This window comes from Anser cygnoides, chromosome 2 (genome assembly GCF_040182565.1).
Source record: "Anser cygnoides isolate HZ-2024a breed goose chromosome 2, Taihu_goose_T2T_genome, whole genome shotgun sequence".
NCBI classification, from domain to species: Eukaryota; Metazoa; Chordata; class Aves; order Anseriformes; family Anatidae; genus Anser; species Anser cygnoides.
This window is the reverse complement of record NC_089874.1, coordinates 114,177,770-114,190,864: the sequence shown is the minus strand read 5'-3', so window position 1 is coordinate 114,190,864 and position 13,095 is coordinate 114,177,770. Positions and strand designations below refer to the sequence as shown.

At 42.2% G+C, this 13,095-nt stretch overlaps 1 protein-coding gene across 3 annotated transcripts in view; it reads left to right on the top strand.

Moving 5' to 3' along the window:
• The first annotated feature begins 862 nt into the window (after window positions 1-862).
• Window positions 863-13,095, top strand: part of ANKRD29 (ankyrin repeat domain 29) — a 33,247-nt gene continuing 21,014 nt past the window's right edge. For 2 of the 3 annotated variants that reach the window (XM_066992861.1, XM_066992860.1), the window contains exons 1-4: window positions 863-970; window positions 5,915-6,025; window positions 8,084-8,182; window positions 10,443-10,541. In XM_066992861.1, coding sequence (XP_066848962.1) covers window positions 950-970; window positions 5,915-6,025; window positions 8,084-8,182; window positions 10,443-10,541 — 330 coding nt within the window. In that variant the 5' untranslated portion in view covers window positions 863-949. Of the gene's footprint in view, window positions 971-2,951; window positions 2,971-5,914; window positions 6,026-8,083; window positions 8,183-10,442; window positions 10,542-13,095 lie in introns of those variants that run through there. The other variant, XM_066992862.1, reaches the window with a different exon arrangement.

Genomic DNA, 13,095 nt, shown 5'->3' with positions numbered 1-13,095 from the left:
AATCAGAATGATCGATCATGTTTGTATGATCTGCTCAGTAATTAAGGCTAGGTTCACACCAGGCCATACAGTCTTAAATGAGCTTATGCTATTGGCAGCTTTCATCTGCTTGCCTACAGTTTGTTTTACTGTATGCACAGAATTTTGCCCCAGGAAAAAAAAAAAATCTGCAGAAAACACTCTGCTTGCGGATTTGTAGAATAAACTGCTTGGATCTTAGTGTGAGCATATTCTCTCAATGCACACGCGTAATTTTCTTGTGAATGGCATTTATGTGTGTATATCAAAAGAAGAAAATCCCTAAGGGCTCTGTTTAAACCAACAATAGCAGAGAAATTCAGGAATCTCCCACCAGAGCATGCCCCGTTTTGCCTACTTTGTATCACGCAGGCTTTGAATGAAATCTGTGGCAGCCAGGCGAAACGGGACACGCACCGGCTTTCTGCTTGCTCGCTCGCACAGACTTAAAATTAAGCCATCAGGAATTTATTGGCTGTCTAATGGGCGCACATCACCCATGCAGGACAGTGTTGGTGCTACGGGGATGCTATAGGGGACGCTCACCATCGTGTGCCCCCTCTGCAGCTTTGTGCCAGCCGCCGGGGGGGGGGGGGGGGGGGGGCTTGCATTTTGGGATGGTACGGGGGGGCGGTGTGGGGGCTGATTGAAAAATCACCATCATCATCATCATCAAAAGTAAAAATTCCACCACCGCCGCCCAGCCTTTAAACGGGACTGATGGCAAGAAACTCCCGAGCATCCAAACATGCGGGAGGGAGGGAAGGAGGGAAGGAGAGAAGAAGGGAAGGAGGGAAGGAGGGAGGGAGGGAAGGAGGGAGGGAGGGAGGGAGAGAGGGAAAGAGAGAAGGAGGGAAGGAGGGAGGGAGGAAGGGAGGCGCTGCGCCCCGCCCCGGCCCCGCGGAGCTGCGCGGAGAGGCGCGGAGCGGGGATGCTCAGGATGTCCTTCAAGGTGAGCGGGGGGGGGGGGGGGGGGGAACACACACACACAAGGGACAGGAACATTTAGCCCTCCCGCTTCCTTTTTAATTTTTTATTTTTTGGGCTTTCCGTGCCGGCAGCCGGCAAAACGTTCCATCGTATTCTTAGAATTAAAGCTTCGTTAATTAATTAATTTATTTATATTTTCAGAAAGAACGGTGGGAGGGGCGGTTTTTGGCGGGGGGGGAGAAGGAAATAGAAGCGCCCTTCCCGGTCTGTGGGGTGCCCCTGGGGGAGCGGGTGCTTTGCGCAGCTGAGGTCCCCCCGCAGGCCGGGCGCCCGGCGGTGCGTAAATCACGGCCCTCCGCTGGCTTCAGGGTCTGTGCTCCGGAGGTTTCGATGCAGCCGGGAGCCTCCCCTCGACTTTTCCAGCCCTCTCTGCTGGCGCTGGTTGTGTAATAGTTAGGAAGCAGCTTTCAGCCCTGCTCCCCGGCTCAGGCTGCGGTGGCCACCGAAGCTCGGCTGGTTCGTTCCCTTTTCTGTGGTTCCTGTCACTGTGCTTCTGCCATCCAAACCCACGCCAGAGCAGTCATAGTCAAAACAATGCCTAAAATAAGTTTGTTTTTTTTTAAATCAGAGGACAGGATTAATAAGATCAATTGGCAAAGAGGGAAGCAAGCAGCAATTTACTGATGATAACGGATTACGTTTAGGCTAGAGGTACATCTCCTCAGTTCATGCACTTTCTGGATGCTGTGCTTGCTCTTCACTTATTGATCACCAGCTCCATGCCAGTCCTCTGCCATGTTCCTCGTGCTGCGTTGCTTTGTTGGAAGGGTTGTTCACTTTTTTTCCCTCTCCCTCCTGTCAATGCATCTCCCCCGGCAGTGCTGGTGCTGCGCTTGCACGGTGCTATTTCGATGGGAGGACTGCTCAGCGCTGCAGGTGGTTCCCAACTGCAGCCGAAGCCCTGATTTGTCAGGGAGCAGGGCACCTGCCGTGTGCTGAGTGGTGAAATCTCAGCATTCATCTCATTTTTTGTCCTTCCTTGGCCCCATACCTCTTTAGTCTCTCCTGCCCCTCCACTCTGTCTCGGTGAGTTGCTCCCACCTTTGCTTCTCATCAGCACCCACCCTAATTTGCTCATGGCCTTTCTCCTCCTGTTTTGTCAGCATCTAAGGTGCCAGCCCCATATTGTTGCCACCTCCTACCTTTTTGGCCTCTATGTTTTTGTTGTTGTTGTTTTAACCTTGTCCTTCAGATCTTCTTTTCTGCTCTGTCCCTATCTGCTCCCTTTTTGTGCCATTTTTCACTTCGTGTTCCCTCCTGCCCAAGGTAGCTCAGTGCCTGCTCTCTATCTCTCTGGAGAACTGCAGGCCTCTGTTTTTTTCTCTCTTTTCTGTGTTTTTTTCCTTGGTATTTTCCCTTTCTCTCAGAAGGCTGTGCACTTACTTTGGACTCCAACCAGTCTCCAGTTGCTACTGCCTATTCATGTTTTTCCATCTTATTATCCTTCTTACCCACAAGCTAGCATTTCTCGTTCATTCTCATTGTCTATACACGTGAACATCCTCTCTTCTTCTACCACATTCTCTGTGCTTTTGCCTGCCTTAACTTACACCTATATCTTCAACTACCTGTCTCTTTACTCATGCTCCATCATGTAGGATGTATTACTATCTAATAAATTAGAGTCTTTACTAAGTCTAAAAATAAAGTCTTTCCTCCGAAGTCCCACTAACTTTTTCTGTTATATCGTGCTTGATTCTGATTTCCAGTTCTTTTTCTTAAAACTTTTCACTTGACTCCTCCTTTCCACCAGGACTGGTTTGGAAACTGAATAAGAAAAGGAAATTTTCTTGTATTTTGACAGTACAAGGAACCAAACTCTGGACTAGTGTTCTCTTTCTCTCTTTTCTTTCTCTTTTTCTTTTCTTTCATCTTCGAGATCACTGTTTAAGAGCTAGACTCATCCTCCTCAGCTTTTACCCTACTGTGACCTGCCTCTTCTTTGCAAACAGCAAGTGAAAGGTAGGGCAGGGAGCGGGAGCTGGTGGTCACAGCATTTAAATGATACTTTTCTCCTCAGTCTTCCTTAGATGACACATACAGTTACTTTATCACATTTTACTTTTTCTGCATTCTTGTGTAGAAATGGTCTTGATAAATTTATAAGATATATTTTCCTCTAATCCATTTTTGAATAAGTATTTTTGCTTGATGTCAACACAGCATCAGTAGAAGGCAAGCATTTCACCTCTGAGCTCTCCAAAAGGCATACAAACAATTAAAATGAATAATGCAGCCAAATTTTGCAGTAATGCTTTAGAGACCTTGATGAAATAAAGGAAATTGTATCCCGAAAATTGTTGGTGCTGGAGCAAATGACATAATGAAATATTAGCTAATGCTTTGGTGAAAAATGGCATCACTTTTTCCAAAAGTTTAATATGTTCTGTTCCCTGACTGTCAATGCTGAGAATCATTTGTTTATTTTAAGAAGTTTTTAGGAGCAGACTAGCTTTATAATAAGAATTGCATCAAAACTTTATCCAAGTAATCTCTTGTAATTCAACATTGCCTCTCCCTAAGAAGTATCTGATGAGACAGGACTGAATTCATAACTGAGCAACAGCAGTCAAGGTGTATGTCATATCCTTTGGTTTAAAACCAGTTCATTGCTAAAAAATATTCAGTTAATCAGATTAATAATTCCAAGCTAATATATCATATCGTGTCTCTTAGTGATGTCAGTATTGTTGATATCACCTGAAAACGAAGAGCACAGATATAAATCCTTGGTTTGAAGGCAGTAGACAAATTGCTACATGGTTCTTCTTGAGGTTGTCCCTGTAGAGTGTCCAGGTTGCTTGAATGGTTTTACAAAGTCCATTCATCTTAGCATATAAAACAGCTCAGATTTGTGTTTGCTTTTTCTATCTAATTATTACATAGCTGATAGTCTGAGCGTGCTCTATACACAACTGCTATGTAAGGAATCCCCAGCACTTTGGGGGTCACGAGGGGAATTACAAGCACTGATAGTGATCATTACAAATTGGGTCAGAAACACCACTGGGAAAAACCTAATTTCATGTCCTTGATGCATTTGAGAGTTCTTCCTTGAATCTAATCCAAAGTGTGAGGACATCTTTGCTGGAGAACTACTGTAGGAATTACAGAATATCTTAATAAAGACAATATCCCTAACTATGACCTCTATAAATAAACTAGAGCAAAAAGGACAACATGGGCCACTGTGTGTTTAGGTCACCTGCCTGCTATTACATACAATTTGAGTGGTTGTAAGGGTAAAGGTGGAATAACCGTGCTTCCTGACTGGTCACCAGCAAGGAGGGCATAAAGAGCTAGCTCTGTTTTGATCCACATTATCAGTAGATTCACCAGAGGAAAAGCAGTTTATCAGCTGTAAAAAGAAAATCAAAATTAAGCCTATTGTGTTTGTTGTAATTTTCTTTTTCAGTCTCCTGCCCTATATGTGCTGGTACAAGAAATACTACTAATGATTTATGGGAACTGTCCCACAATTTACTGAATGGGTGAAACTTCTCTTGTCTCAAACAGTTGCCAATTTTATGACCTGCTAACACCTATGAATATTAAAAATGCAACCAATTAAAAATTCTCAGTGTGATGGAAATGGAATAAATTCACAGAGAAGTGATCTTGTGCCTGCTGGTTTCTGGGAGGTTTATTACAAGCTAGTCACTGAAGGAAGCAATTTCAACTCTGATCTATGGATATATTTTAAGTGACAGCCATAAAACTATTTAATTGTAGTTCTCTATCACATTACACTTGTGCATTGACATTTAGACATGGGAAAGTATGCATCAAATATTCTGAAGCAGAACGATTGACTTTTATATCTATTCTGCTCTCTCTGTGTGTTATCCTGAAGGCAGGATTCTCTGGAAAGTAAGGTCCCTGAATTATTGGCACTGTTTTGGTCTGAGATACCATCAATGATGTGATGCTCTACTGAACTGCTAGTGATATTTGGCCTTATTCAAAAACAGAGGCACAAGCCTGCTGTAAGATATATGTACCATTGCCACCGTAGCTTTGTTTCACCTCAGCGCTTCTGCTGCCATGTTGCTTACCCATCAGCACGGCATTTTGGCAGCTGCCTGCAGGGATCAGACAAGGAGGTCAACAACAAAGTTTGTCTCTCTTTTCTTTTTTTTTTTTTTTTTACTGTCCTCCTCCTATGCTGAGGCAGTGATATTTTGCTCCTACGGAGAAGTTGCTTTGTGCCATTGTTTGTAGGACTGAGAAAGCTACCAATGTGATTAATAGTGGTCTGTGGAGTCTAGATTTCAGAGTTTCTCTGTTTTGCCTTACATATTGCCTTGTTTATATAGCAAATGAATTCGTAAAGCTGTAGACAGCAAGATTTTAGCCTTCTTTTTCTAGCATCACCCAGAAAATAACTCACATGCTGACAGCTACAGGGTGTTAATTCCAGGAAAGAGGCAAACCAAATAATGTTGGAGATGCATGAGCAATGCTTTTCACGTACCAGGGCTTTGTATGGAAAAGACAGAAGTGGCAGAGAGCTAGCCTGAAATGCAGGAGGATGTCCTGCAGCAGGACATGTCAGCGGGATGAATCAGCCTCTGTACCTGGGCTCAGCCCTGCCACAGAAGCAGACCATGCAGGTACCAGTTAAAACATTGTTTTTTGTGATGTTTCCCTGGGGATCTGGAACAGCATCGTCAGCTCTTAATATAAAGCAAGCTAAAAGTCATGCTGCTATGGACACAGGGAAGACCTGAAACAGTATGGGGTAGCACAGGGAGACTGATCTCTGTAATTGTGCAAATAAATCAGATTAGCCTCCCTAAACTGAAAAATGCCTGGCTTGAATGCAGAATTTGCACGTGTGTGTTTGTTCAATACGTCTTCCTAAGTTTTTTCTTTTTTCTTTTCTTTATTTTTTTTTCCCCACCAGAAAGAAACACCGCTCGCCAATGCTGCGTTTTGGGCTGCAAGAAAAGGAAACCTGGCTCTCCTCCAGCTGCTGCTGAACAGCGGGCGAGTAGATGTGGACTGCAAAGACAGTGTATGCACACCATGCACATATTCCCTTAGCGCTGATTTTACATCGCTTTCCGAAACCCACTGCAGAGAGGGTGTGGCAGGGATCTGACTGGAGACGTTCGAGAGTCTCATGACACCTGAACATGATTTAAAACCCTCCCTTGTCAGGAAGCAAGTTTGAAACTCAAGATAAAATAGCATGATGATTTATATCAGTGGCAAAGGGTTAGGAATTTGCCAGCACTCAGAAATGTGTCTTACATAGTTATTTGTGGCGCTGACATTAAAAACACAGATCCTAGCACCTCGGGCTTCTCTTTGCAAGGAAATGTCATTGTGGTAGTAGATCACAGTGAAGAATCAACTCAGCCAAGCCCAGTAGCAATGATTCTGTCAGCTAACATTGCTCCTCATAATTAGTTTTTTAAAAAATAACCCTGGACCACGGTTTCCACTTAGGCAATGTAAAAGTTTGTATTTGGTGTGCAGCCATTCCTGCTGTGAGTGGCGCATGCAGTGTGCTACACACAGCCTGTGGTGCTGGCCTCCTGACTTCCTACTCTCCCCACCCCAGTATCTCCTGCACTGACACCAACATGAAGGCACAGCAAGATCTCCAGGCAAAGAGGAGCCCAAATTTGATGAGGACCAACAGATTTCATGGGATTTATTTTCATTTTTTTGTAACTATAGTTGTAGTCTCTAACTAGTTTTGAGATTAGAAATGGTTTAAAAACACAGATAAGGTGTATGCCTCGCTATTCTGTCTATAACATATGTACTGTTACTTGATTGTATGAAGCTACTGCAAAGAGCCAGAGAAAACTGAGGTTGAGAAGTCCCCAGATTTCCTCTGGTTGTTCTTGGGACTGACTTACAGACAGTTGTGCCTGTGTTGTACAGGATTAATGCCACTTCTAGCATGTAACGTGCTTCTCTCATTATGGATGCCTTCAAAGTGCAAGAGAATTTTCTAAGCCCATTGTCTTTAACCTATTTTTCATCTTCATTTCATTTTTGACCTGTAGGCAAGTACTCGCCATGCAATACATCTGGAGTTGATCCTATGACTGTCATTCAGACAGGGAGGAAGGGATGCATAGATGGGGGCATGAAGTAAAGAGGATAGAAATAGATGTAAAGAAAGAAGGTCCACTACTCCTCATTTTTTTTCTCAAAATAAGACAAACCTCTATTAAGAATTTTTATTACGCCCTGTAAAATATCATGATGTTAATTCTGTCAGGCGTACACATTTTCTAGACTAAAATATTTTCATACAATTAAGGTTGCATGTTTTTTTTTTTTTTTTTTTTGCAAAGTCACACATTTCTTCTTTAGACTGAATTGGTATGTGTGAATGTTTTAAAAATATTAATTGTGTCCTTACGTATGTGGGCTTTGCATGTTGCCCTTACACCACATACATGTAACTTAAGTCTTTTTTCAGTGGAGCAGTGGCCTTACTGGGGTACTGAGGGAACCTGAAGGTGTAGTTCTGCTATGGAAAGCTCTCTGATACAATGTGAAGAGTCACAGACAGAGCTTGTCCTAGTCATTCAGTTAGGGAATTAGTATTCAAAACACTGGGACCTTACTCCTGACTATGACTCAAAATTAAGTGACTCAGATAAGTCACTTTCCTCCTGTGTCTAAGGTTATTCTTCTGGAAAGGATGCAAATATCTTTGAGATTCTCTGATAAAATCTGTGCATAAACCAAAATATTGTTGATGTTTTTGTTACACTTTTTTCAGGACAGTAATGCAAAGTCATTGCATACATATTTGTTGAATGGTCAGGCTTAGCTTTGCAGGCAAGTCCGTAACGTATTTCTTTTAATACCTGCTAATTACTCATTTTCAAAGCATTCATGATAGCAAGTTTTAAATTGCCTTCAAATCTGTTCAGGGGAAGATTGGTCCCCTGTTCAGGAAAAGGAAAAGAGCAGACAGGTTCTGTGGTCAACAAGCATAAACACTCTTCATCTTTTCAGAAGAAGGTGTTGTCTCTTGCAAACAGCCTGATTCAATGCTGAAGGTGTCTGTCGAAGGTACTGATCTGTTTTTCTTTATTCCCAGCTTGGCACAACAGCTCTGATGGTCGCATCTTACCATGGCCACATAGATTGTGTACGGGAATTGGTGTTGCAAGGAGCAGATATCAATCTGCAGAGAGAGGTAGGAGAAGTTCTGCATTCAGACAGGGATTGATTAAGTGATCGTTGGTTTATTGGAAATAATAAGAGTGTTGTCTGTTGCTTTCTGCCAACTGCCTATTTGTGCTGTGCTGTGCTGTGCATGTATAAACAGGGTCTGCTCTCCTAAGGACATCAAGGAGTCAGATGTCTGAAACTTGTAACACAAAGTGAGATGTCAGAGGTACATTTATAAATAATTCACCAAACATTTCCAGCACATGGGTGTTGGTGTGGGGTACTTATATCTGAGGTGTAACCCTCAGGTTACTCCACTTAAGCATCTGCCATTTTACTTATTGGCACGGTAATTTACAGCTTTCTGGATGGGATAAACATGATATGATAAGGAGAAGTCCTTTACTTTTGACTTGCAGATTTTGGTCATTAACATCAAGAGGATGCTGTTGTGAGCCCAGGAGTTGTTTTGACTCAGTATACCCAGAAGTTTCTGCCTTTCAGTCCGAGGCAACTCATCTCAAACAATCACACAACTTAATCACCCTTTCCTGCATGTCTACTTTGCATTCAAGACATCTCTCACACCATGACTTGCTTGTTTGTGGAAAGGAAAATGTCAGCACCTAGCTTTGTAGAAGTGCCCTCCCCTCATACTCTGCTCAAGTAGTGGTAAGGAGTATCTACAGCCATTCTCGTCTGTGTGCTGGCTATAATAGCTCTGCAATGGAGTGGTACTGGCCCCAAAAGAACAGCAGTTTGATGAGGACATGTAGTGACATGGGATGATGGCAGGAAGAGCAGGACAGCAGTATTTTCATCACTTTAACAATCCAAGCAAATGTTTCTTATTTTCCTTGGTTACCTGGAACTAGAGCATGAATCTCATGCTGATGTCTTCAAGTCACTGAGTCAGTGAATGCCATGCTTGATGATTTAAGTGTCTTTGCACTAACTGGCCTAAACTTGCATTAACCATGAATGTCAGTATCTTTCAGAGGGGTCCTGTCCCAACAAAACATGTATTTGAACATGTAGTTTCCCTTAGATAAACATTGCTTGAAAAGCAGCAACAAAAGGAAAAGTTGAGAACAGTTTTATGGACCTTTTCTTGAGTTTCACGCTGGACGCATTGGTTCTGCATGCCAATATAAAGAGAAACACAGGAATACTCCACAATCACTCTGTTGCAGAGAGGGAGAAAAATAAATGAAATTTAAGCCCTAACAACAAAGGGCACTAATCTGAAAGTAAATCTGCCTACTCAAACTAGTGCTCTTGTATCTTGAAATTGCTGTGAACCTCAGAAAGGGAAGACCCATAGGCTTGTCTGTAAGAGGGGTCTCTAAAATGGTTTCAAGGGGCCATGTGCTATTGCAAAGGTTATTGGCACTGGAAAGAATTTCATATGTAGCTCCCTTTTTCTGCACATTATACATGGGATGAGAAAGCCTGAAATTACGAATGCATGTTTGCCTTCTTTCTTCCTTACCTTCCTTGTCCCTTCTGTCCAGCCATTAAAATCTTCCATGTTCTTTTTTATTTTATTTTTTTTTGTGCACGTATTAATTTACTCACTGGTTTTATACAGCTACTTTACCCAACTAATACGGTTACTTTTTATACACCTCATATGAAATATGGGCTTTCATTTCTTCAGTGAGGTTAAGGGAAAGTAGGAGCTGCATGACTGGCAATAGCTGCTTGAAGGCTGCTTGGCTGGATGGGAAGCTACTCATGCAAAAGACAAGGGTGACATACCAACTGCAGTCACATTTTGCCGGTGGAGAGTCAAGCAAAGTGGAGCTCTGCTGTGCTGAATAACCCCTCTGCGGTCTTTCCACACCCTTATCCAAACCCATCCTGTGCTCGTGTTTGTCTTAGGTTGTAGGAGCACGTGTTAGAGGGGTTGGCTACAGATTGGCTGTTCCTCTCTTGAGTAAGACTGCTCTGTTCTCCCTCTGGGCTTTCTTTCCCTATCTGAAGACTGAAGAGAAGTAAATGAAACCTAAGAGGTCTCTATTAAAATCTGTGCAGAAGCCACTCGTGAAGATTGATCTTTATTCCAATGTGTGATGCAGGCCACATTTCTCAGTGCAATGAGAAGAAAACTGACCTCTTACAAAAGACACCTTATGTCCTCTGCAGTCCTCAAAATCATCATATATTTTCAGATGATATTGAAATGATGGGGCTTAATAAGTTTTAATTTGAAATGTATACTTTGATCAAGCATGTTATGTGGTTCTTTTTTTTTTTTTTTTAAATCCATTTTTTCCCTACAGTCAGGTGCAACTGCTCTGTTCTTTGCTGCACAGCAAGGCCACAATGATGTGGTGAAGTTTCTCTTTGAATTTGGTGCCTCCACTGAATTTAAGAATAAGGTAAGATGCTTTGTCTGATTTTGCATGCAGATACATTCTGCCAGTCAGGACATGATGTGGCAGCAGGAATATGGCAAAATGATTTCCTCTCTTGAATGTTTTCTGAATAATATGAGTACTACAATATATTGTGAAAACTTTACCTTGGAACCAGCATTTACTACCTGGACTTAATGGCCTGATTTGGTCAAAGATAAGTCCATTGATAGTGAAATAGTCTTTCCTCTTAAGCCATTCTCCAGCACAAGAACAGAGGCTCTCTTTGTAAATCTCAGGTACCGTCCTATTTTATGCATATACGTACTCCACTTGCACAGACAGGAATTTGGTCCATGTTGGGGAGTGTCTGCGTACCACCTTAGGAGACAGAAGAATATAATGGCTTCAGTTTGAAGAAGAAAAATAGTTCTTTATCCAACAGTAACCAATTTTTCAAGATGTTGTAGTCAGTGATTTGAATAGCTCCCTCAACCCATACCTGCTTTTCAAAGTCCCTGAAAACACAGGCTTTAAATACTACAGGAATTGATGGAACATCACTAGGACTCAACTCCTTACCCTCTAGGGACTGTAGCAGATATTACTGATTACAAATCCCAAGGTTCTGTGGTCACAGAGTTCACGCATGCCTGTACAGTAGGATGTGGATTGATTCTGGTACCTCAGGGAACTATGCTTGTGGTAAGCAACGCTCTGACCGCAGCAGAAGCCTCCATCAGTAAATTTAAAAACATGAATGAAATTGTGGCTGTTTAACCACAACATGGAGTGCAGCTGTGGAACTTAACACCATAGGAGGATGCAATGTTAAATACAACAGCTGGATGTTAAAGTGCTGGATAATCTCATGTGAAACAGAGTTACTGGGAGAAGCTGCACATTAAAATGGAGTTGCTTCTGAGTCTTTTATCTAAGAGTGAGGTATAGGTGGGGGTAGCAAGATTCAGAAAAATACTCTCTCACACTCATCTGTATACGATTGGGTGAGTGAATTTACACTGTTCTTTGAGTCATCTGACCTATAGAGAGGCCACAAAAGCGTGCTGAAGGAGCAGATGTGTCCCAGCCATGAGAAGAGCCTGCACTGCTCTCTAGGGCTGAACATACAGTTGGGCAGTGCTTTTGCAGAGGGCAGTGAATGCAGGAAACTGTTGGTAAGGGGGGAAGACAGAGACTGAGTACCTTATTCTGTCTAGAGGGACAATTACACCTTCACCAAGCCTTTGAGCAACCTGTGGTCCAGGTGTTTGTGAGGAGGTCATGACTAGGCCCAGAAGGTGAACTGCAGGCTTGAAATTGTCTGATCCTTCATGACAATATATGATCATTTTTGAAGCATGCAAAATAAATTAAGGAGTCACTAGGGCAGATAAAAAGGTGTAAAGATCCAAATGAAAAGAAAATCTCTCTGCATTCAGCCCCTCCTTATGTCTTCCACTTTTGGACAAATACAAGTTTGGGTTTTACTGGATCTATCTCCCATTGGCCTTCTCATTTGTTTTGGTATTGGTTCGATTTTCTGATTTAATAATGTGATTTTCATAGCTTGAAATTATTAAATCAAATCTTTCTGTTAAAGGGCAACTAAGATAACAGGCTCTTCCATCCCTTTCCCCAGACCCTAGAAACAAAGTAGCTGACAAAATATGCCTTTTCAGGTCAGAGATAAAGCATTTTCTGATTAAGGCAGTCAGCTGGGAGCAGCACAGGAAGAGATGAGGCTGATCCTGTCTGTTTTTAAAGGGCATTGCAAAACTCATCAATTTGCAATGAACTTTCTATTATAAATGAAGATGTTAAATTTAAATATGAAAACAGTTTGAATGCATCCTAGGAAACAGAGACTTTTAAGCAAGGCAATGCAAAGCCCAGTGTCATCTGTGTAATGTGCTTCTCTGTAAATTATAATTACTGCATTTGTCACTCATATGCAAGAGTGCTGGAGAACAATATTAATAAAACTATTCTTGTTCTCCCTTGTATCATTTGAGTTGATATTCACTATGACAGGCTAAGCAAACATCCCTAGTATGTATCAGAAAATAAAATGTTTACTTTTCTTTACCTGAGACACATTATAAGCTTGCATCTGGGTTCTTGTAAGGATTTCCACGGAGGCATGCTTTCTGAGCAATACTGCTGGTCGAACAGTGTGTTGGAGGCTATTTTTCAGTAGGTACTAATTGCATAAGATCGATTCTCCTCCCTTGTAACATATTTCAGAAAAATTAAGAAAAACTTCATGTAATTCTAAGGTGCTTGCAGGCAATGATGACAGAGGTGAAGGAAGGGACAGGCAAATAGAGAGGTGTACACCAGAGAGCATGGTCTCATCGGGTGCTGCTGTTCCCAGAGCTTACATGAGAGATTGGCAGCTACTGTACCTGCTGCTGACAGGGAGGAGAGAATATAGGGATAAGAAAAAAGGGTTTCAAAGAAGAATTACAGAGGTAGCTGAGAGAACTGGCTCCTCTCTGAGCTTCCAGTGTGCTGGAAGGGTTTGCAGTAAAGGATTAGTGAAAGCTAAGTTGTGTCATGAAAACAGGATATGAGC